At 45.8% G+C, this 24138-nt stretch overlaps 1 protein-coding gene across 2 annotated transcripts in view; it reads right to left on the bottom strand.

The window, feature by feature from the left end:
- Positions 1-1446: 1446 nt before the first annotated feature.
- LOC140203942 (exocyst complex component 3-like protein 2) overlaps positions 1447-24138 on the bottom strand; it is a 67460-nt gene continuing 44768 nt past the window's right edge. The window contains exons 8-13 of one of the 2 annotated variants that reach the window (XM_072270122.1): positions 23398-23533; positions 20175-20297; positions 18949-19104; positions 14280-14401; positions 3306-3533; positions 1447-2439 (exon numbers count right to left, since the gene is read on the bottom strand). In XM_072270122.1, coding sequence (XP_072126223.1) covers positions 2271-2439; positions 3306-3533; positions 14280-14401; positions 18949-19104; positions 20175-20297; positions 23398-23533 — 934 coding nt within the window. In that variant the 3' untranslated portion in view covers positions 1447-2270. Of the gene's footprint in view, positions 2440-3300; positions 3534-14279; positions 14402-18948; positions 19105-20174; positions 20298-23397; positions 23534-24138 lie in introns of those variants that run through there. The other variant, XM_072270120.1, reaches the window with a different exon arrangement.

Raw genomic sequence — 24138 nt, forward strand, 5'->3', positions numbered from 1 at the left:
AGCTTGCATGTGATATAACAAATATTAACATGGAAAGAAAGATTTATATCTCAAAGTGCTCTGTTGCCAACCAAATCCCTGTGAAGGAAATACAACATTCAAGTTGTGCACAGCCTGCTCCCATGGAGCAACATGGTCTAATGTGGATTTTTTGAGGGTAGGATCACAATTATCTTACCCTAGATAGTTGAGGAAGCCTGGATTGACCTCCTCAAGACACCACCCCCAACAATATTTGCAGTCATTGGCTTGACGGATGTAATGTAAGCAAAATATAATGCTAAGGCGTGGGTCAGACTACACTTGGAATATTGTGAGTAGCTTGGGGCCACATGTCTAAGAAAGGATGTGTTGGTGTTGGAGAGGGCCCAGTGGAGGTTCATGAGAATAATCCTGGGAATGAAAGTGTTAACTCCTGAGGAGCATTTGATGGCTCTGGGCCTGTACTCACTGGAGTTCAGGGAGAATGAGGAGGGATCTCATCGAAAACTATTGAATGTTGGAAGACCCAGATGGAGTGGACGTAGAGAGGGTGTTTGCTATAGTGGGTGGAGTCCAGAACAAGAGGGCACAGCCTCAGAATACAAGGATATCCCTTTAGAACAGAGTTGAAAAGGAATTTCTTCAGACCGAGGGTGATGAATCTGTGAAATTCACTGCCACAGATGGCTGTGGAGGTTAAGTTATTGGGTGTACTTAAAGTGGAAGTTGATAGGTTCTTGATTAATAAGGATGTCAAAAGCAGTAAAATGGGGTTGAGAGAGATAACAAATAACCCATGATGGAATGGAGGAGCAGACTCGATGGGTTGAATGGCTTAATCTGCTCTTATGTCTTATGGTCTAATAAATGTGCCCAAAATATTTTGGACGATGTACCAAGGAACCACAAGAAATGAAAGGATTATGACTCAATTTTGAATAAGGGGCAATGAAAATGGAATTCCATGCAAGAACATTTCAGAGAAAAACCAATTCCACAACAGGAAGCAACACTTACAGGGAGCTCTCACATTTCAGAAAATCTGCTTCTGTTTGAGTGAATCAGTTGACATGGAATTAAAGCGTCCACATGGGAAAACTGCCATGACACACAGGAAATGATGTCCTGCAGGATGTGATGTCACCATGAGACTGTGACTGAAAGAGGCAAAAACTAACAATGGAGTTTCATTGATGGCAGTGATGGAAATGTTAGTGTGGTCTGAGTTTTTAAAAAATGTATGTGGATTGTATAGAGATGATGTCCTGCTGGATTTAATGAAGTGCTGTCTACATATATCTACTAATAAATTAAAGCCCAATAAAACAACCCCTGTTTTATACAATTTTTCCCATTATTGTTTAACATCCATAAGACCATAAGACATAGGAGCAGAATTAGGCCATTCAGCCCATTGAGTCTGCTCTGCCATTCCATCATGGCTGATTTATTTTCCCTCTCAACCCCGTTCTCCTGCCTTCTCCCAAATACCCTTTGAGACCCTTAGGTACTTGTCACCCTCTGCCTAATGTATACCGTTTTCATCACCTTATAGATGCATAAGTACATCATAGAAACAGGCCTTTTTATGCAAGTGACCAATTCTCTCTTTTGAGACAGTGACCCCTGGTTCTACACACCCCAGTTTTTTCTCTCTGTTCAGGCTTGGAAAGTTCGAGGTACTGGCATAGCCAAGCATGCCAATTTCTGAATTGCTAGGGACTTTCAGACTATTTTGAAAAACAATCCTGGAGAGATAGTAATAGGGACAAGGAAATGGACAAATTGAGTAAGTATTTTGCATTACTCTTCACTGTAGAAGACACTAGCAGTGAGGTGAAATTTCCACGTGTCAGGGACCATGAGGTGTGTGAAGTTACCATAACTAGAGAGAAGGTTCTTGGGAAACTGAAAGGTCTGAAGGTAGAAAAGTCTCCTGGACCAGATGATGTACACCCCAGGGTTCTGAAAGCGGTAGCTGAAGGGATCGTGGAGGCATTAGTAATGATATTTCAGGAATTACTAGATTATGGAATGGTTCTGGAAGACTGGAAAATTGCAAATGTCACTCCACTCTTCATGGTTCTGCACACCCCAGTGGGAGAGGTTGGAGGTGGTGTGATGGAAACCATCTTCCTTGCACCAGTAGTCAACAGCCATAGGGATTCTGGGAACTTCATTCTCCTAACCAAAAGGACTCTGGCTTATGGAAGCAGTCAACACATTTAGAAAGATCTTTATTTAAATGTTGATATTATATGGATTTTACATTAAAGATTTATACAGTCTCAGTGGTTGAAAGTCACAACGTTTCTCCCTGGATCTCCTTCACAATCGAGTGCAGGGATCCAGTGTTTGGTCACTCCCATTATCCTTTTCCTGGATCCGATTCGGAAGCTTTGGATTTTTGTGGCTTGCAGGCTGCCTGGTTGCTGACACAGGGTTCTCTTGTGGGTTCTAAGTTAAGTACAAAACTAGGAATATTGTACCCTAATCTGACTCCCAATCCTACAGGAATGCATTGGATGGGTTTTCTCTGTCTGTCCAATACCACCTCTCCCCTCTTTGCACTGGAATTCACAGTGCTATAATTTCTATTCTATACAGGCCCATTTATTTCCAGACTGGGATCTTCCTGTGTGTGGTTGTACGTCAGCTATATCTCTGCGACTGCTGGGACCTTCCATTATAATCAAAACTGCATTTCCCCGCTCATCACAAGCAATCAATGAAGGGGGAGGGGGAGGTTTGAGTTCACTCTTCAAGAGGTGATCCGGTCTATGACCTCAGTATATATTTTTCAAGATTAGCTTCGTCTGTCACAGGTACATCGAAACATGCAGTGAAATGCATCATTTGCATTGTTTATGCACTGCGGGCAACTTGCAATTGTTACATGATTTTGGTGCAAACATAGCATGCCTAACTCTAACCCATTTGTCTTTGGAATGTGGGAGGAAACCAAGGCGGTCACGGGGAGAACATACAACCTCCTTGCAGACAGCTGTCGCGAGGCCCTGCTAGTTGGGTTTCCCAGAAACATGGGGTACAGCAGGCAGCGTGTTCCAGTTCCAGAGGAGAAAGGGAAGAAGGAGAGGCGACTGAAAATCCAGGACATTTCGAGCGCAGCAGAAGCCCTGGGGCTGAAGTGCTCTTCTCATCCCAGTTCCGACACGTGAAGCACCTTCTGATGCGTCCCTCCCAGATGCTGGTGATCACAGCTTCTTCCCTACCATTCGTCCAGTTCCTGCTCCTTTCCTCCCTTGCCCCTTCCACTCGCCCGACCCCTCAGCCACCGCACCCCACCCCACCCCACAGGTCACCTGCCGCGGATGGCATACAGCCAGTGAGCCATGCAGCCGGAGACAGAGCTCTCCCTGAAGCAACGGGCCTCGGCTGCCTCATCTATTTCACTGAAGAGCACCCTGTCCTGGGGAGGCTCGAGTCCGCTGTCCTGGCTGTTGAGCTCCTGCACTGTCTCCAGGATTGAGTGTCGATCGGAGGAACTCAAGTCTCCTCTCATATGCAGCACTGCGGAGATGTGGCCCTTCCTGAGGGAACAAGAACAAGGGCACATCAGAAACAGGACTGCACAGATAATTGAGGTGGTGGCTATTTATAAGCTTTATATTACCATAATCCCACTGTAAATATAACCATATAACATATAACTATATAACAATTAAGGCACTGAAACAGGCCATCTTGGCCCTTCTAGTCCACGCCGAACTCTTACTCTCACCTAGTCCCACCGACCTGCACTCAGCCCATAACCCTCCATTCCTTTCCTGTCCATATAGCTGTCCAATTTAACTTTAAAGGACAGCATCAAACCTGCCTCAACCACTTCTGCTGGAAGCTCGTTCCACACAGCTACCACTCTCTGAGTAAAGAAATGAAACCCAGGCAACATTTTAGTAAATCTCCTCTGTACTCTCAATTTTATTGACATCTTTCCTATAATTCGGTGACCAGAACTGTACACAATACTCCAAATTTGACCTTACCAATGCCTTATAAAATTTCAACATTACATCCCAACCCCTATACTCAATGCTCTGATTAATAAAGGCCAGCATACCAAAAGCCAAAAAATAATTGGCCATGTTTGTATTTCTCTATTTGTAAGCCAACTTCCTCTTCCCAGTCTTTTCAGTCCAGTTCCCACACCCCAACAATTCTAGTTTAAACTCTCCCCAGTAGCCTTAGCAAACCTCCCTGCCAGGATACTGGTCCCCCTGGGTTTCAAGTGCAACCTGTCCTTTTTGTACAAGTCACACCTATCCCAGAGGAGGTCCCAATGATCCACAAATCTGAATCCCTGCCCCAGCTCCAATCCCTCAGCCACGTATTTATCCACCACCTCATTCTATTCCTATTCTCACTGTCGCATGGTACAGGCAGTAATTCCGAGATTACTACCTTTGCGGTCCTGCTTCTCAACTTCCTTCCTAACTCCCTGTAGTCTTTTTTCAGGACCTCTTCCCTTTTCCTACCTATGTCATTGGTACCAATATGTACCACGACCTCTGGCTGTTCTCCCTCCCACTGCAGGATATCTTGGACGCGATCTGAAACATCCCGGACCCTGGCACCTGGGAGGCAAACGACCATCTGAGTTTCTTTCCTGCGTCCACAGAATCGCCTGTCTGACTCCCTAAGTATAGAGTCCCCTATCACTGCTGCCATCCTCTTCCTTTCCCTACCCTTCTGAGGCTCAGGGCCAGACTCAGTGCCAGGGGCACGGCCACTGTTGCTTCCCCCAGGCAAGCTGTTCCCCCCCCCCCCAACAGTACTCAAACAAGAGTACTTATTGTCAAAGGGTACAGTCACTGGGGTACTCTCTAGTACCTGACTCTTCCCCTTCCCCCTCCTGACTGTGACCCACTTGTCTGTCTCCCGTCGCTCCAACGTGACCACCTGCCTATAACTCCTCTCTATCCCCTCCTCGTTCTCCCTGACCAGACGAAGGTCATCGAGCTGCAACTCCAGTTCCCTAAATCAGTCTCTCAAGAACTGCAGCTCAACACATCGGGTGCAGATATGGCTGTCCAGGAGGCTGGGAGACTCCAGGACCTCCCACATCTGACACCGAGCACAAAAAACTGGCCTCACACACATATTTCCTCCTTTCCACAAATAACGCTGGTAAACCTACCCCGCCTCGTCCCATTACCTCCTAAGCCCGTTAAACCAAAGCTGTCTCACTCTGTGTCTCTCCGAACGCTGCCCGCTGGACATGGTGGTCTTCTTTTTAAACCTTTCGTGCTCTACTGGCTGACGTCACACACCTGCGCAGTCTTGCCTCTCTCTTACACCGAGTGGTAAAAACTGCCTTTGCTCCGGAAAATCAGCAGTTCACTCGCAGCCTTCTTGCTCCAAATCACAAATAGAGAAAGTTTGGAGACAGTGCGAGAGGGAGGATAGGCAGGTGATAGAGAAGGGATGCGCTCAGACCGACGGTTTGAAATGTGTCTGTTTTAACGCAAGGAGGATTGTGAACAAAGCGGATGAGCTGAGAGTGCAGATCAGTACTTGGAGATATGATGTGGTGGCCATTACAGAGACTTGGATGGCTCAGGGATAAGAATGGTTACTTCAAGTGCCGGGTTTTAGATGTTTCAGAAAGGACAGGGAGGGAGGCTGATGAGATAGGGGCGTGGCACTGTTGATCAGAGATAGTGTCACGGCTGCAGAAAAGGTGGATGTCATGGAGAGATTGTCTACAAAGTCTCTGGGGGTGGAGGTTAGGAACAGGAAGGGGTCAATAACTCTACTGGGTGTTTTTCTTAGGCTGCCCAATGGCACAGGGATATTGAGGAGCAGATAGGGAAACAGATCCTGGAAAGGTGTAATAATAACAGAGTTGTCATGATGGGAGATTTTAATTTCCCAAATATCAATTGGCATCTCCCTAGAGCAAGGGGTTTAGATGGGGTGGAGTTTGTTAGGTGTGTTCAGGAAGGTTTCTTGACACAATATATAGATAAGCCTACAAGAGGAGAGGCTGTACTTGATCTGGTATTGGGAAATGAACCTGGTCAGGTGTCAGGTCTCTCAGTGGGAGAGCATTTTGGAGATAATGTTCATAATTCTATCTCCTTTAAAATAGCATTGAAGACAGATAGGAACAGACAAGTTAGAAAAATGTTTAATTGGAGTAAGGGGAATTATGAGGCTATTAGGTAGGAAATTGGAGGCTTAAATTGGAAACAGACGTTCTCAGGGAAAAGTATGGAAGAAATGTGCCAAATATTCAGGGGATGTTTGTGTGGAGCTCTGCATGGGTACATTCCGATGAGACAGGGACGTTATGGTAGGGTACAGGAACCGTGGTGTACAAAGGCTGTAATAAATCTAGTCAAGAAGAAAAGAAAAGCTTACAAAAGGTTCAGAGAGCTAGGTAATGTTAGAGATCTAGAAGAATATAAGGCTAATAGGAAGGAGATTAAGAAAGAAATTAGAAGAGCCAGAAGGGGCCATGAGAAAGCCTTGGCGGGCAGTATTAAGGAAAACCCCAAGGCATTCTATAAGTATGTGAAGAGCAAGAGGATAAGATGTGAAAGAATAGGACCTATCAAGTGTGACAGTGGGAAAGTGTGTATGGAACCGAAGGAAATGGCAGAGGTACTTAATGAATATTTTACTTCCGTATTCACTATGGAAAAGGATCTTGGTGATTTGCACCAAGCAGCGGACTGAAAAGCTTGAGCATGTAGATATTAAGAAAGAGGATGTGCTGGAGCTTTTGGAAAGCATCAAGTTGGATAAGTCACCGGAACCGGATGAGATGTACCCCAGGCTACTGTGGGAGGTGAGGGAGGAGATTGCTGAGCCTCTGGCACTGATCTTTGCATCATCAATGGGGACAAGAGAGGTTCCGGAGGATTGGAGGGTTGCGGATTTTGTTCCTTTATTCAAGAAAGGGAGTAGAGCTAGCCCAGAAAATTATAGACCAGTGAGTTTTACTTCGGTGGTTGGTAAGTTGATGGAGAAGATCCTGAGATGCAGGAATTATGAATATTTGGAGAGGTATAATATGATTAGGAGTAGTCAGCATGGCTTTGTCAAGGGCAGGTCATGCCTTATGAGCCTGACTGAATTTTTTGAGGATATGACTAAACACACTGATGAAGGAAGAGCAGTAAATGTAGTGTATATGGATTTCAGCAAGGCATTTGTTAAGATACGCCATGCAAGGCTTATTGAGAAATTAAGGAGGCATGGGATCCAAGGGGACATTGCTTTGTGGATCCAGAACTGACTTGCACACAGAAGGCAAAGAATGGTTGTAGATAGATCATATTCTGCATGTAGGTCAGTCACCAGTGGAGTGCCTCAAGGATCTGTTCTGGGAACCTTCATGATTTTTATAAATGACCTGGATGAGGAATTGGAGGGATGGGTTGGTAAGTTTGCTGATGACACAAAGGTTGGAGGTGTTGTGGATAGTGTGGAGGTCTGTCAGAGGTTGCAGTGGGACATTGATAGGATGCAAAACTGGGCAGAGAAGTGGCAGATGGAGTTCAACCCAGATAAGTGTGAAGTGGTTCATTTTGGTAGGTCAAATATGATGGCAGAATATAGTATTAATGGTAAGACTCTCGGCAGTGTGGAGGATCAGAGGGATCTTGGGGTCCGAGTTCATAGGACACTCAAAGCATCTGCACAGGTTGACTCTGTGGTTAAGAAGGCATACGGTGCATTGGCCTTCATCAATTGTGGAATTGAATTTAGGAGCTGAGAGGTAATGTTGCAGCTATATAGGACACTGGTCAGACCCCACTTGGAGTACTGTGCTCAGTTCTGGTCGCCTCACTACAGGAAGGACGTGGAAACCATAGAAAAGGTGCAGAGGCGATTTACAAGGATGCTACCTGGATTGGGGAGCATGCCTTATCAGAATAGTTTTCTCCTTGGAGCGACGGAGTATGAGAGGTGACCTGATAGAGGTGTATAAAATGATGAGAGGCATTGATCGTGTGGATAGTCAGAGGCTTTTTCCCAGGTCTGAAATGGTTGCCACAAGAGGACACAGGTTTAAGATGCTGGGGAGTAGGTACAGAGGACATGTCAGGGGTGAGTTTTTTACTCAGAGAGTGGTGACGGCGTGGAATGGGCTGCTGGGAATGGTGGTGGAGGCGGATACGATAGGGTCTTTTAAGAGACTTTTATATAGGTACATGGAGCTTACCAAAATAGAGGGCTATAGGTAAGCCTAGTAATTTCTGATGAACCCAAAGTAATGACAGAAACTGACAGAGTTTGGCACCAGCAGCGTCACAGGGGTTGCCAATCAGTGTTGAACTCAATGGCCTTAGGGACTCCATCTCTAGATTTTTACCACAAGTTTTATTTTTGAAGACTTCCCCATGAATGGGCAGCAGAAGTTTGAGATCAGAATTTTCCTTCTCTTAGACGAGTTTCCAGCTGTGGCTGAGAAGGTCTCCCCAAAGCAACTGGTTCTAAGACCCTAGTGACCCTCCTTTGCCCCTTCTCCAGACACTAGAAACTGTTCTGCCAGGCTTAGTTACTAAGCCACCCATGAAATCCAGAGGGTGGACTTGGCTGTCAGAGGCTATCTGAGATGCACCCCATTGGGAGCATTTAATAGTTGTGGGAGCTTGTCCCCACTACCACCCCCAGCTATAACAATGTTAAGGAACCCTTAAAAGGATAAAGCAGAAGGAATCTAATGGACAATGGAAGCAAGAGAAAGAGGAAATGATAGGCAAGTGAAGAGAAGGGAAGAGGTGAGAGGGAAACCAGAATAAGGAATGGAAGAACAGAGAAGGACGGAATGGAGAGAAATTTATGTGTTAGAGAAATTGGATTTCATGCCATCAGGTTGGAGGCTAACCAGACGAAATATGAGCTATTTCTCCTCCAACCTGAGCTTGCCCTCATCAGGGCAGTAGAGAGAGAACATAGAAGAGTGCAGCACAGTACAGGCCCTTCAGCCCACAATGTTGTACTGACATTTTAATCTACTCAAAGATCAATCTAACCCTTCATTCTCACAATCTTTTTTTCATCCATGTGCCTATTTAAAAATTTTTATGCTTGTAATGTATCCTCCTCTACCAGCACCGCCACTCTGTAAAAATCCTACCTATGACATCCCCCCCCCCCCACTGTACTTTCATGACTGCTGAGTTCCTCCAGCATTTCGTGTGCATTGCTCTGGATTTCCAGCATCTGCAGATCTCTTGGGTTTATCATCAAAGTTCCAAGTAAATTTATTACTAAACTACATATATATCACCAAATACTACCCTGAAATTCATTTTCTTATAGGCATTCACAGTAAATACAAAAAAAACACAATAGAATTAATGAAAAATGCACACATGGGCAGACAAACAACCAATGCGCAAAAGACTACAAACTATACAAATACAAAAAGAACACAAAATCATAATAATAATAATAAATAAATAAGCAATAAATATCAAGAACACGAGTTGTAGAGCCCTTGAAAGTGTGTCCATAGGTTGTGGAATCAGTTCAGTGTTGGGGTGAGTGAAGTTAACCCCTCTGGTTTAGGAGTCTGATGGCTGACCTATTCCTGAAGCTGGTGATGTGGAACCTGAGGCTCCCGTACCTCATTCCTGATGGCAACAGTGAGAAGAGATCATGGCTTGGATCTTCTGATGTCATGAGCCTGTGATGCTACTGCAAGTAAATTTTTCATTGCACCTGTGCACACATGTACTTGTGCAGATGACAATAAGCTCGACTTTCTGACTTTTTCTGACTTTCCCATTTCTGATAGTGTTGTCAGAAGTGGGGGGGGGGGGTGAAGTAAAGAGCTGGGAACCTGATTGGTGAAAGAGATACAGGGCTAGAAAAGGAGGAGTCTGATAGAAAGGCCATAGAAAAAGAAAAGGGGGAGGAACACCAGGGGAAGTGATGGGTGGGCAAGGTGAGAGAGGGAAAAGCGGATGGGGAGTGGTGAAGGGGGGCATTACTGGAAGGTTGAGAAATCGATGTTCATGCCATCAGGTTGGAAGCTACTCAGACGGAATATAAGTGGTGTTCCTCCAACCTGAGTGTGGCCTCATCATAATAGTGGAGGAGGCCATGGATTGACATATTGGAATGGGAATGGGAAATAGAATTAAAATGGGTAGCCACTGGGAAATCCTGATTTTCCTGGTACTCAGCGAAGCAGTCTCCCAATCTACATCAGGTGTCACTGATATACAGGAAGCCACACCAGGAGCACTGGACATAGTATCACCTCACCTCAACTGGAAGGATTGTTTGGGGCCCTGAATGGCAGTGAGGGAGGGGGTTTAGGGACAGGTGTAGCACTTGTTCTGCTTGCAAGAGTAAGTGCCAGGAGGGCGATCAGTGGGGAGGGATGAATAGACGAGGGAGTCGCATAGGGGATCCCTGCAGAAAGCAGAAAGTGGGGGAGAGGGGAAGATGTGCTTGGTGGTGGGATCCCGTTGGAGGTAGCAGAAGTTACAGAGAATTATGTGTTGGGTGCAGAGGCTGATGGGGTGGTAGGTAAGGACAAGAAGAACCCTATCCCTGGTAGGGTGGCGGGAGGATGGGGTGAGAGCAGACGTGCGTGAAATGGAAGAGATGCAGCTGAGAGCAATGTTGATGGTGGAAGAAGGGAAGCCCCTTTCTTTGAAGAAGGAGGACATCTCCTTCATTATGGAATGAAAAACCTCAACCTGAGAGCGGATTTGAGAGAAGGGGGATGGTGTTTTTACAAGTAACAGGATGGGAAGAGGTATAGTCCAGGTAGCTGTGAAAGTCCATGGGTTTATAAGAGACATCGGTGGATAAACTGTCTCCGGAAATAGAGACAGTGAGATTGAGAAAGGAGAGGGAGGTATCAGAAAAGGGACCAGGTGAATTTGAGGGCAGGGTGGAAGTTGGAGGAAAAGTGGATGAAGTCGACGCAGGAAGTAGCACCAATGCAGCTGTCGATGCAGCATAGGAAGAGTGTGGAACGGTCACCAGTGTAGGCTTGGAACATAGACTGTTCCATGTAGTCACGTAGGCAGGCATAGCTGGGACCCATGCAAGTGACCATGGCTACCCCTTTTGTTTGAAAGAAGTGGGAAGAGCAAAAGAGCCAAAGGACAATTAATTGCTGTAGATCAGATCATTAGACAGTGCATTGAAATAAAACAACAACAGAATGCAGGATAAAGTGTTATAGGTGCTGTGCAGCTAGACAGTACACCACAAATCTCAAGGTTGTACGATTTATACATTCTCTGATAGGAAATGTACTTTGAAACTTTGAAACAATTAGGAGCAATACCATACGAGGTAGATTGTGAGTTCAAGGGTCCAGTTTATCTTTTATTTTAAAGTCTTGTCACGAGCCTTGTGGTCCACTGGGGAACTATTTAATTACCGTACGTCACACAGTGGAGTAGAAGCTGTCCGTATTACTTTCTCTGTTGTCATTCACTGGCATTGGTTTTCAGAGTTAGGTTAGTTTTATTTGCCATGAGTACATCACAACATATAGTGAAGTGTGTCATTTCTGTCAAATCAGATCTGTGAGGATTGCATTGAGGGCAGCCCGCAAGTATCGCCTTGCTTCCAGCTCCAGCATAGCGTGTCCACACCTCACTAATCCTGAATGTACGCCTTTGGAATGGGAGAGGAAACTGGAGCACCCAGAGGAAACCCACACGGTCACGGGGAGAACATACCAACTCCTGACAGATAGCAGTGGGTATTGATCCCCAGTCAGTGATGCAGATAGCAGTGGGTATTGATCCCCGATCAGTGATACAGGCAGCAGTGGGTATTGATCCCCGATCAGTGATACAGGCAGTAGTGGGTATTGATCCCCGGTCAGTGATACAGACAGCAGTGGGTATTGATCCCCGATCAGTGATACAGGCAGTAGTGGGTATTGATCCCCGATCAGTGATACAGACAGCAGCGGGTATTGATCCCCGATCAGTGATACAGGCAGCAGTGGGTATTGATCCCCGATCAGTGATACAGGCAGTAGTGGGTATTGATCCCCGATCAGTGATACAGACAGCAGTGGGTATTGATCCCCGATCAGTGATACAGGCAGCAGTGGGTATTGATCCCTGATCAGTGATACAGGCAGTAGTGGGTATTGATCCCCGATCAGTGATACAGACAGCAGCGGGTATTGATCCCTGATCAGTGATACAGGCAGCAGTGGGTATTGATCCCCGATCAGTGATACAGACAGCAGTGGGTATTGATCCCCGATCAGTGATACAGGCAGCAGTGGGTATTGATCCCCGATCAGTGATACAGACAGCAGTGGGTATTGAACCCTGACCTTACAGCTGGCTGTTATGTTAACTATGCCCTTGTGCCTCCCATTATGTGTATGTGTGTTGAAAGTGTACTAACATCTTAGCTCAGTTCAATTGGGCTTCAAAAGATGAATAATCTCTGTAATGCAGAAATCTGTTTTTATTTAATACCCTTTTCGGTCGTTACAGTGATATTTTTCTTTCATATCTTAAACATCACTTTCTTTAAATAGTTAAATTTAAATTTCCCAGCTGTCCTGATGGGATTTGAACTTGCGACTTTGAATCATTGGCCCAGCAGCAAACAGTCAGACCACTTCCTAGGAATCAGTCCCTGAATGTTGCTGGTGATGGTTTCTACTGCTGTGCCTGCGTATTTGGCCAGATTCGTAAGAGGTCAAAGAGGCAGTTGCTTGAGAAGGGAACAGTCAAGCTAGAGTTTCATTCTCAGTGAAATATTGTTCAGACTATGTCCATTGGCTGCTGAGAGTTTTAATCAGTTGTTGTTAGGAAGTAAGAAGGAAGGTTACATGGTCTGTTTTTCTCTGCTGTAGATTAATTTTTATGGCTTGATGACACCCAAAATGGCTAATAGAACAGGAAGTACTCCTGATCCTACTTCCTGTCCTCGATCTATGCCAGGGTTTTACTTCCTCACTTACTATAAGTAGGACTTAAAGTCAAACAGGAAATAGACACTTGTCAAAATTCATCAGCAGTGGGTCCTGACCGTCAGGATGTGAGCAGTCAGGAAGAAAGATCCGGAAAAATAACAGAATTAAAAAGGCAATTGATAGCACGAGGCAGAACCTTTCCCTCTGCCTCCCTCATAAAATTCTGTCCCGGTGCCAAAAACATCTCTGAAGGAGCAGCAAGGAATATTTTCACATGTGTTCAACATTCCTTGGCGTCAGTCTCTGAATACACTTGGGATTTAACTAAAAGTTCAGGAAGTTCTTGTCATCTTGAAGCATTTCCCATTGTTTGCACATTGCACAAGAAAGAGGAAGGGTTTGGATTCTTTTCAGGAGGTCTGAGACAAACATGGGGCGGGTGAAAATATCCTATAATGTCTTCTTCCTTCTCTTTGAGGGAAACAAGAGATTCTACAGGTGCTGCAAATCCAAAGCTGGAGGAACTCAGCAGGTCAGGCAGCATCCATGGAAATGAATTAACAGTCGATGTTTCGGGCCGAGTCCTGAAGAAGGGCCTTGACCTGAAACATTGACTGTTTATTCATTTCCGTAGGTGCTGCCTGACCTGCTGAGTTCCTCCAGAAATTTAATGTGTGTTGCTCTGGATTTCCAACATCTGCAGAATTTCTTGTGTTTCAAATTCTACTGTGTAACTAATGATCAAAATATTAGACCTTTATAAATGCCCATTTGATTCACAGGTGATTTTTAGAGAATTAGAATTGGAATTGGTTTACAACTGTCACATGTAGTAAGATACAGTGAAAAGCTTGTCTTGTATACTGTTTGTGCAGATCAAGTCATTACATGGTGAACTGCGGTAGTACAGGGTAAAACTATAACAATAACAGAGCACTGAAAAAAGTGCAGTAAATACAGAGAAAGTGCAGTGCAGGAAGGTAATAAGGTGCAAAATCATAACAAGGTGGATTTTGAGGTCAATAGTCCATATTTTCATACTAGAGATTAGAAGAATGAAAGTGGATCTCTTTGAAACCTACAAAATACTGGAAGGCCTAGATAGAGTGGACATGGAGAGGATATTTCCAACAGCCCAAGAGTCTAGGACCAAAGAGCACAGCCTCAGCATACAATGATGTCCCATTAGAACAGAGATGAGGAGGATTTCTTTAGCTGGGCGTGGTGAATGTGGAGTTCATTGCCTGTGGAGGCCAAGCCATTGGGTGTATTTAAAGTGGAGATTGATAGATTCTTGATTAATCAAGGTGTCAAAGTTTACAGGGAGAAAGCAGAAGAACGTGGATGAAGTGGAGAGTGAAAAGGTGGCAATGTAGAGCTGGCAAAGAGGAGCAGTTTAACTCACCGTACATCAGGATAACTGCTCACCAAGACCCCGACTTCCACCTGGATGGAGGAGATTTCCTTTAGTTTGATGATCTCGGCCTGGTGACCAATAGCAGCGTCCAGCCAGGACAAGGTGGAATTCTGTGGAGATGAAGTGAGGCCGTTGTCCTTCAGTGCTGAGTGTTTCAGCAAGCCCAGTCTCAGACCCAGAGATGTCACCACTGGGAATGTGTTACGTGCAAAGTTTGCCTTGGTTTGTACTTGTACTTGTAGTTACGTAGTACAGAACAGTTGTGTGAAAGGCAGCATAGCAGTGCAGCGGATAGTGTTACACCTTACAAGGCAACGCTGTGATCAGGGTTTGATCCCTGCCACTGTCTACAGTAAATATGTATGTTCTCTCTCTGACCGATTGCGATCGTGGTCACCAACGACCGTGATCAGGGTTCCATTCCTGCCACTGTCTGCAGTAAATGTGTATATTCTGTCTCTGACCGTGTGGGTTTCCTCCAGGTGCTTTGATTCCCTTCCATGTATTAAAGATGTGCGGGTTAGGGCTAGTAAACTGTGGGCATGCTGTGTTAGCTCTGAAAGCATGAGGACACTTGCGGGCTGCCCCCAGCACATATTTGGACTGTGTTGGTCATTGACGCAAATGACACATTTCACTGTATGTTTTGATATTTCAAGGTACATGTGACAAATAAAGCTAATATTTCCCTCCTTTAACAGGTCCTTCAGCCCATTGAATCTGTGATGACCATTGAGCCCCCACTCACATCAATCCTGTACTGATCCCTAAGTATTCTTCCCACACGCTCATCAGCACCTCCCAGATTCCAGCCCTCACCCACACTTTAGGGAGGAATTCACACTGACCCACACTTCTTTGGGATGTGGAAGGAAAACGGACTTTCTGAAGGAAACCCACAAGGTTACAGGGAGTCTGTGCAAACTCCACACCGACAGTGCTGTAAGTCAGGACTGAACCGGGGTCTCTGAAGCTGTGAGGCAGCAGCACTACCTGCTGCTCCATTGTGTCAAAAGTCTAACTTTGTGAAAAATGACAAACCCGGTCTTTCGGATCAACTACGAAGGCACAGCACACAACCCACTTTTCATATCTTACTATCTCTTTCATGTTCTCTTCTGCTGATTTAACCTCATTTCCTCTCTCCTCATCCTTCTTAGTGTTACTCTTCTTCAGAGATTGTGAGAAATGGCAATGGAGGTGAAGCAAGCCCATCAGCCACTGCTGTGTTGAAAAGCCCCTATCAGAATTATTAGGCTACAGTTTTAATTATGAAATGGAAGCACAAGTTATTTTTCTATATCTCCTTATGTGTTATAACCTATGGTTCGGGTTTGTCAAGTCATGCTGGAGCAGGGAGAAATTTCTCATATGCTGCACCAGAAGACAAGGACTGAAACCTTCCCAGGTTCACTGGGAATGTGCTCAATGTGCCCCCAGAAAATATATCATCATCCCAATCCCCGTCCCACCTCACCTGCTGCCCCTTCCCAGATACACCTGAGACATCTTCCCCACTCATCATTCACAAGACCACAATATAGCACATGGGTGCAGAATTAGGCCATTCAGCCCATCGAGTTTGCTCCACCATTCCATCATGGCTGATTTATTATTCCTCCCAACCCCATTCTCCTGTCTTCTCCCGTAACCTTTGACACCCTGAGTAGTCAAGAACCTACCAACCTAAAAAGAGAAATTCCTTGGGGTAGTCCTTCTATTCTGGTCCAAGACTCCCCCACTATATTAAATATCCTCTCCACACCCACTCTATCCATTCCTTTCAATACCTGATAGGTTTCAATGAAATCCCCCCCCCATTCTTCTAAACTCCAGTGATTACAGGCCCAGAGCCCTCAAATGCTCCTCCTATGTTAATCCTTTCATTCTGGGATCATTCCAGTGAACCTCCTCTGGAGCCTCTCCAATGACGGCACATCTTTTCTTAGACAAGGGGCCCATTGTGGCCCAATCCCTTCTCGGTCACTTTGCTATCTCCTACTGTCGAACTACCTACTCCAAAACCCTTGACCTCATCACCGGACCCCAGCCCCACCCAGTCTCTCTTTACTTGATGCTGTCTCATGTCACCGAACCCCAGCCTCACATCACTTGACTTGACCCCAGTGTCTAGTCAACTGACTCCAGCCTCACATTACCTGATCCGTCTCACATCACCTCACATCACAAGTGTAGGTAACCTTGGTTTTCAAGAGATATTGAAGTCCTGGTTGAGAGAAAAAAGGAGGTACACAGCAAGTCTAGGCAGGTTTGAACAAATGAGGTGCTTATGGAGTATGAGAAATGCAAGAGGATACTTAATAAAGAAATCAGGAGGGCTAAAAGAAGGCATGAGGTTGCCCTAGCAGACAGGGTGAAGGAGAATCCTAAGAGATTCTACAGATATGTTACGAGCAAAACGATTACAAGGGGCAAAATCGGTCCTCTGGAAGACTAGAATGGTAATCCGTGTGTGGAGACAAAACAGAGAACTTAAAGCCATTCTTAGCATCTGTATTTACTCTGGAGATGGACACAGAGTCCACAGAAGTGAGGCAAAGCATCATCAACTTCGTGGACCCTGTGCAGATTACAGAGGAGGAGGTGTTTGCTCTCCTGAAGCAAATCAGGGTGGATGAATCCTCAGGGCCTGACAAGATGTTCCCTCAGACCCTGTGGGAGGCAAGTGCAGAAATTGTCGGGGCCCTAGCAGAGATATTTAACTCATCCTGAGCATCAAGAGAGATGCCAGAGGATTGGAGGACGGCCAGTGTTGTTCCACTGTTTAAAAAAGACTCTAGGAATAAACCAGGAAATTATAGGGCAGTGAGTCTGACATTAGCTGTGGGAAAGTTATTGGAAGGTATTCTAGGGACCAGATATATAAGTATTTGGATAGATATGGTCTGATTAATGAGAGTCAGCATGGCTTTGTGCATGGTAGGTCATGTCTAAAAAAATCTTACCGAGTTTTTGAGGAAGTTACCAGGAAAGTGGATGAAGGGAAGGCAATGGATGTTGCTTACATGGACTTTAGTAAGGCATTTGACAAGGTCCCACATGGGGGGTTGATCAAGAAGGTTCAGTCGCTTGGCATTCAAAATGAAGCAGTAAATTGGATTAGACATTAGCTTTGAGGGTGATAGTAGAGGGTTGCCTCTCTGACTGGAGCCCTGTGACTAGTGGAGTGCCACAGGGATCGGTGCTGGGCTCTTTGTTGTTTGTCATCTGTATCATTGATCTGGAATATAATGTCGTTAACTAGATCAGTAAATTTGTGGATGATACCAAGATTGGGGTGTAGTGGACAGTGAGGAAGGCTATCATGGCTTGTAGAGGAATCCACACCTGGTGGAAAAATGGGCTGAAAAATGGCAGATGTAATTTACTGCAGACAAGTGCGAGATTTTGCACTTCATTAGAACCAACTGGGGAGATCCTACACAGTAAACGGTAGGGCACCGAGGAGTGCAGTAGAACAAAGGGATCTGGGAATACAGGTCCATAATTCATTAAAAGCAATGTCACAGGTAGATAGGGTCGTAAAGATAGCTTTTGGCACATTGGCCTTCATATATCAATGTACTGAGTGCAGAAGATGGGATGTTATGTTGATGCTGTATAGACATCGGTGAGGCCTAATTTGTTGTATGTGAGCAGATTTGGTCAACAAGATAAGAAGTAACAAGGTTGAAAAAGTGCAGAGAAAGTTTACAAGGATTTTGTCAGATCTGGAGGATCTGAGTCATAAGAAGAGATTGAATAGGTTAGCACTGTATTCCTTAGAACAGTGGCCCCAACCTCCGAGCTGCGGACCAATACATTGCTGCGAAGAATGCAGGGGTGCAGCGGTAGCCGGGACGCACCCAGCACATCTTTAAGAAAAAAGCCGAAATAAACAAGCTAATTAATTAGGTGCCGCCCTAATTAATCGGATTGCCAATTGAGTCGCCTCTGATCTGGGCCGACATTTACGTGCCGGGCGGCACCTAATTAATTAGCTTGTTTATTTCGGCTTTTTTCTTAAAGATGTCACAGATTAAGGGTGAAAGGTGAAAAGTTCAAGAGGAACATAAGGAGAATTTCTTCAGTCAGAGGGTCATGAGAGTGTGGAATGAGGTGCATACGAGCTCGATTTCAATGTTAAGGAGAAGTGTGGATAGGTGCATGAATTGTAGGGATATGGAGGGCCGTGGCCCTTGGATTCCTCGCCGATCCACAGCGTTAGCGCTGCATGCATCTTCCACGATGTGCAGGTCGATGGGAGTGCGCAGTTTAACTAGTTTTGGTATGTACTAGATGGGCCAGAGGTTCTTTTTCTGTGCTGTACTTCTCTATGACCCCAGACTTACATCACCTGACCCCAGACTCATGTCAGCTGACCCCAGTCACATGTCAGCTGACCGAAGACTCATATCAGTTGACCCAGTCACATGTCAGCTGACCCCAGATTCTAGCCACCTGGCCCCAGCCTCTTGTCACCTGACCCTAGTCTCTCATCACCTGACATCAACCTTGTGTCACCAGTCTCACCATCCTTGACCTCAGTTTCTCGTTACCTGACCCCAGTCCCATCTACATCCAGCTGACCTGTGAACCCTGCCACCTGGCCTCACTCTCCCCTTCACACTCCACCCCTCTCCCTTTGAGCACTCACCAGACTGCGGAAGAGCTCCTGCAGCTGCTCGGACTCTCCGCTGATCCGCTGCGCCAGCTTGGCACGCATCTCGCCCGAGGTGCAGGTCACCCTCCTCTGCACCAGCGTCCTCAGGTACTCAGTGACCACCCACAGGTGAACGTTATTGACCAGGGTCTGCAGGAACACAAGGACAGACTCACCTCGCCACCAGTAACTGCACAGGGGGTTCTCTCTAGTTCACAAGAAGAGTGGGTGAGCCTGGGATATTAGACAGTGGGGAGCGAGGGAGCTGCTGGGACTGTGCTCTACTTGTTTACTCTGTGGCGTTGTACAGAGAAAGACTGAAAACTAGGGCCATACACCAAGACAGTGCAGAGTAAAACCATGCAAGATGTATACCGTGAGACTACATACTGTGAGACTACCCACTGTAACACTACGGGTAGCGACGATGCACACAGAAAAATGAAAGCAGAAACAAGAGATTTGGCAGATGCTGAAAATCTGAATCAATTCACACATAACACGCTGGAGGAACCCAGCATGTCAGGCAGCATTACGGAGGGGAATAAACAGTTGACAATTCTGCCCCTCAGGATAGAGGGGCGTCCATTTGAAACAGAGATACGGAGAGATTCCTTTCGACAGAGGGTGGTGAATTTGTGGGATTTATTACCACGGGCAGCTGTGGAGGCCAGGTTGTTGGGTGTATCTAAGGCAGAGATTGAAGATTCTTGATTGGACCTATCAAAGGTTACGGGGAGAAGGCTGGGGAATGAGGTTGAGGAGGGAAAAAAGGATCAGCCATGATTGAATGATGGAGAAGACTCGATGGGCCAAATGGCCTAATTCTGCTCCTATGTCTTATAGTCTTATGGAAATGATGAATGGTATTGGCTTGAAACGGTAACTGTTCATTCCCCTCCACAGATGCTGTCTGATTTTGTACAGGATGCAAATAGTGAGGCCGCAGACAGTGAGACAGCAGGCAGTGGGACTGCATAGAGTGGAGCTCAGCACACGTTGAGTGTGTAGGTGGTGAGCATATACATACTGAATGTACGTAACATGTGCACAGGGCAAGGGCACTTGGTGAGGTATACGCGGCGACAGTGCACGCTGTGACTATGTAGAATGAGTCTCAACACAACTGGGTGCACCAGTGAAGATGATCAGGACAAGTGCCCTCCCGATCTGACACATTTAGCAGTCCATAGACCCATATTCCGTCATGGTGACCATACCTGATACGGTGGAGTTTTCATCTTGTGGAAATGGTTGAAGTGCTCTCGGATGGCGGTAACGATACTTTCAAAGCTTTCCGCATTTTCGAGCCATTTCTTTCTCAACAGCTTTGCAAAATGTGGCTAGAAATGGGAAATAAGAGAGACAAGGTTTGAGGAGTTTGTAAAAATGGGAAACAGAGACAGGGTTTGTGGAGTTTGTAGAAATGGGAAACAGGGACAGGGTTTGTAGAGTTTGTAGAAATGGGAAGCAAGGACAGGGTTTGTAGAGTTTGTACAAATGGGAAACAGGGACAGGGTTTGTAGAGTTTGTGGAAATGGGAAATGAAGGGACTGTGTGGACAATCTAGAGGTGTAGTTTGTGAGGCAGAGTGGGATTTGTTAGTAGCCTCCTCAACAAATTACTGTCAGAAGAACTATCTTTCCCACTGTTCAGTCATTCATCCATCTCTCACAAGAAAGGGAATGAGGATAACTGGGGGAAGGAATGGGGGCAGCACAATAGCATAGCGGTTAGAGTAACACTTTACATCTCCGGCTGTGAGACTGGGGTTCAATTCCACCGTGTTCTATATGGGGTTTGTATGTTGTCTATATGGAGTTTGTGTGTTGTCCCCGTGACCGTGTGGGTGTCCTCCCAGTGCTCCGGTTTCCTCCCACATCTGAAATCCGCACAGTATTTAGGCGACGTGGGCTCATTATCATGCTGTATTTTGAAATTTTTTTTAAAAATGTAATATGGCTTCACTTCCTTATAACTCAGAGAAGTAGGCCAGATTTGTGTTTGACCATTGAATCTGAATGAGGCTCCACGGAAAGACAGAAGTCATTGGTGCATCCCCTTCCAGCTGTTTCTCCAGATGTTGAATCAGGAAAGGGTAAACAGGTTAGGACTTTGCTCCCTGGAGTGTAGGAGAATGAGGGGATATTTAATGGTTGTATACACATTTATGAGGGTACATGCAAGCAGGCTTTTTCCACTGAGGTTGGGTGAGATTAGAACTAGAAGTCATGGATTAAGAGTGAAAGGTGAAATATTTAAGGTGAACTCGAGGGGAAACTCCTTCACTCAGAGGGTGGAGAGAGTGTGGAATGAGCTGCCAGTGGAAGTGGTGATGATGGTCCAATTTCAATATTTAAGAGAAGTTTGGATAGGTACGTGGATGGGAGGGATATGGAGAGCTGTGGTCACACATGCAGCTCAATGGGACTAGGCAGAATAATAGTTCTGCATGGACTAGATGGGCCAAAGAGCCTGTTTCCGTGCTGTAGTGTTCTATCACGATGGTGGACGAAAACTATGGAACAGCAAGTAGACAATGGTTAGTTCCAGATGTTGCTCAGCCCACATCTGCAGCACAGCTGCAAACAGCTGCTTGTGGTCTGGCTGCTGAATAGAGAGTGCCCCATTAACCCATGGCCCGAGGGAGGTGATGCCTTCGCCTTCTGCCAAGGGCGAGCCTTCAGAATCCAAAGATTCTGCAGAATGCTAGAAATCCGAGCAACATACTCAAAATGCTGGAGAACTCAGCAGGTTAGGCAGCATCTATAGAAGAGAATAAACAGTCTATGTTTTGGACCGGGACACCTCATCAAGACTGATGAGATCTTTTGAATGCTGTGCCATGCAGGTGCAGTACAGTAAAACTCACAATCATCCACAAATCCCGATCGTCCACCAATTGGATCACCAAGTAATATTTGCAGTGCTCTCTTCCGGCTGACCGGGTTCTCGCATTCCTTACACCCACAAGGGCCCCCTCAGCTGCTCTCCCAGTCCCTGTTCTCACATTCCCTTTGGAGTCAGTGAACCCCCAGTTCCTGGGTTCCATTCTCTCTTCCCGACTATCTGCTTCCTGCGCTAACACACAAAGGCACAGAATGAACTCAATGCATCAGGCAGTATTTGTGGAAGGAAATGGACAGTGAACATTTTGGGATGAGACCCTTCATCAGGACTGGAAAGGTAGAGGGGAGATGGCCAGTATGGAGGTGGAGTGAAGAGGGGAGCAAGAGCTGGCAGGTGATAGGTGGACCCAGGTGGGGAGGGTGTGATAGGCAGGTGGAGGAGGGGAAAGAGGGAATGATGTCAGAAGATAAGAGGGGACAGGTGGAAGTGCCTGAGGGCTACGGCTGATGGAATCTGACAGGGGAGGAAGCTGGGGCAGGGAATGGAGGGAGGGAGGTGGGGATGATGGGCAGATGGAGGGGTTGGAAGAGGGGAAAGAGGGTGATGAGGGCTGGTGGATCAGGAGGGGAGGGGAGAGAAAGGAGAAGGGAAAAAGGTACAGGGGGGGAGCAGTTACTGAAAGTTTGAGAGTTCGATGTTCATCCTGCTGGGTTGGAGACTTCGCCGGTAAAATATGAGATGTTCCCCTATGCTCCTTAAACTGAGCACGGTCCCTTTAAGTTTACTGGCCTCACTGTGAAATTTGTTATAATACTGTGTAACATCTTATAAACTATTTTGGGTATTAATCATAAAGCTGAATATCTGACAACAGTCCAACGCCAAAGTCCCAAGCCAGTCAGATATTGGAGTTCTAAACTTCCTCTGACAATCAGCACAGGTTTATATAGTCACAGGGTACTATATTACCAAAGCATGCCTTTCTGCCCAATCTAGTCTATGCTGATCTCATTCCATGTACATACACCTGGACCATATCCCTCCATACCTGTCCCATCCATGTACCTGTCGAAACTTGTCTGAAATGTTATAGTTGAACCCACAAAGAACACAGACCAGTACAACACAGTACAGGCCCATTGGCCCACGATGTTGTACCAACCCTTTAACCGACTCTAAGATCAATCTAACAATTCCTTCCCACCCATAACCTTTCATTTTTCTTCCATCCATATGCCTATCTGAGAGTCTCTTAAATGTTCCTAATGTATCTACGCCTACCTCCACTCCTGGCAGCACATTCTCTCTGACATCCCCCTAAACTTTCCTCCAAACACCTAAAAGTTTTAACCCTTCATTTCTACCCCAGGAAAGAACTCTCTGGCTGTTTACTTGATCTCTGCCTCTTACCATCTTGTACATCCACCACTAGTACTGGCAGCTCATTCCACACTCTCACCACTCTCTGAGTGAAGAAACTCCCCTCAGGCTCCCCTTAAATATCTCACCTTTCACCCTAAAGCTTTATGTTAATGTGTATCCTCTTTTGCTATTTTCCCGAAACATTACTGTGATGAAAGGAAGAATAAACACCTTCAGTTCACTGAAGAGTTTCTCCATTAAGAGCTTAATGCCTCCTCTTTCAACCTTGTTCAGTGCCTCCATGATCTTCCTCTCCCACTCTTCGCCCTCTGGGGAGAATTTCTGGATCAGCCGTTCGACGTAGTCTCTGCAAAACAATGGCAGGGTCAGCAGGGTGGGCGTAGAGGGCCAGCATAGAACGCTGGTCCATATGGATGTGCCGGTGTTTGTAGGTTGGAACTGTGTCTGTGTCTCTGCCTGCACGTTGCAAGGGAAATGGCCCTGTGTGTGTTGGAAAGAGCAGAGTAGAGGAAGTACCAGTCCTGGATATTGTACAGAGTAACCCTGCCCCAGACCTACTGTGGAGGGAGATGCTTGAGTATAGTGGAGTGACCTGGCCCTGTATATACTGAGGCCAGTGATTAACTTGTGTTTACTGTAGAGAGCAATAGCCCCCTCAATACTGTAGAGAGTGCCAGGCCTGTTTTCTGTAGAGTTATCAGTCCTGTGTTTTCTGTAGAGGATGTCAGTCCTGTGTTTTCTGTAGAGATATCAGTCCTGTGTTTTCTGTAGAGATATCAGTCCTGTGTTTTCTGTAGAGGATGTCAGTCCTGTGTTTTCTGTAGAGATATCAGTCCTGTGTTTTCTGTAGAGGATGTCAGTCCTGTGTTTTCTGTAGAGATATCAGTCCTGTACTTTCTGTAGAGGATGTCAGTCCTGTGTTTTCTGTAGAGGATATCAATCCTGTGTTTT

This window comes from Mobula birostris, chromosome 10 (assembly GCF_030028105.1).
Source record: "Mobula birostris isolate sMobBir1 chromosome 10, sMobBir1.hap1, whole genome shotgun sequence".
NCBI classification, from domain to species: Eukaryota; Metazoa; Chordata; class Chondrichthyes; order Myliobatiformes; family Myliobatidae; genus Mobula; species Mobula birostris.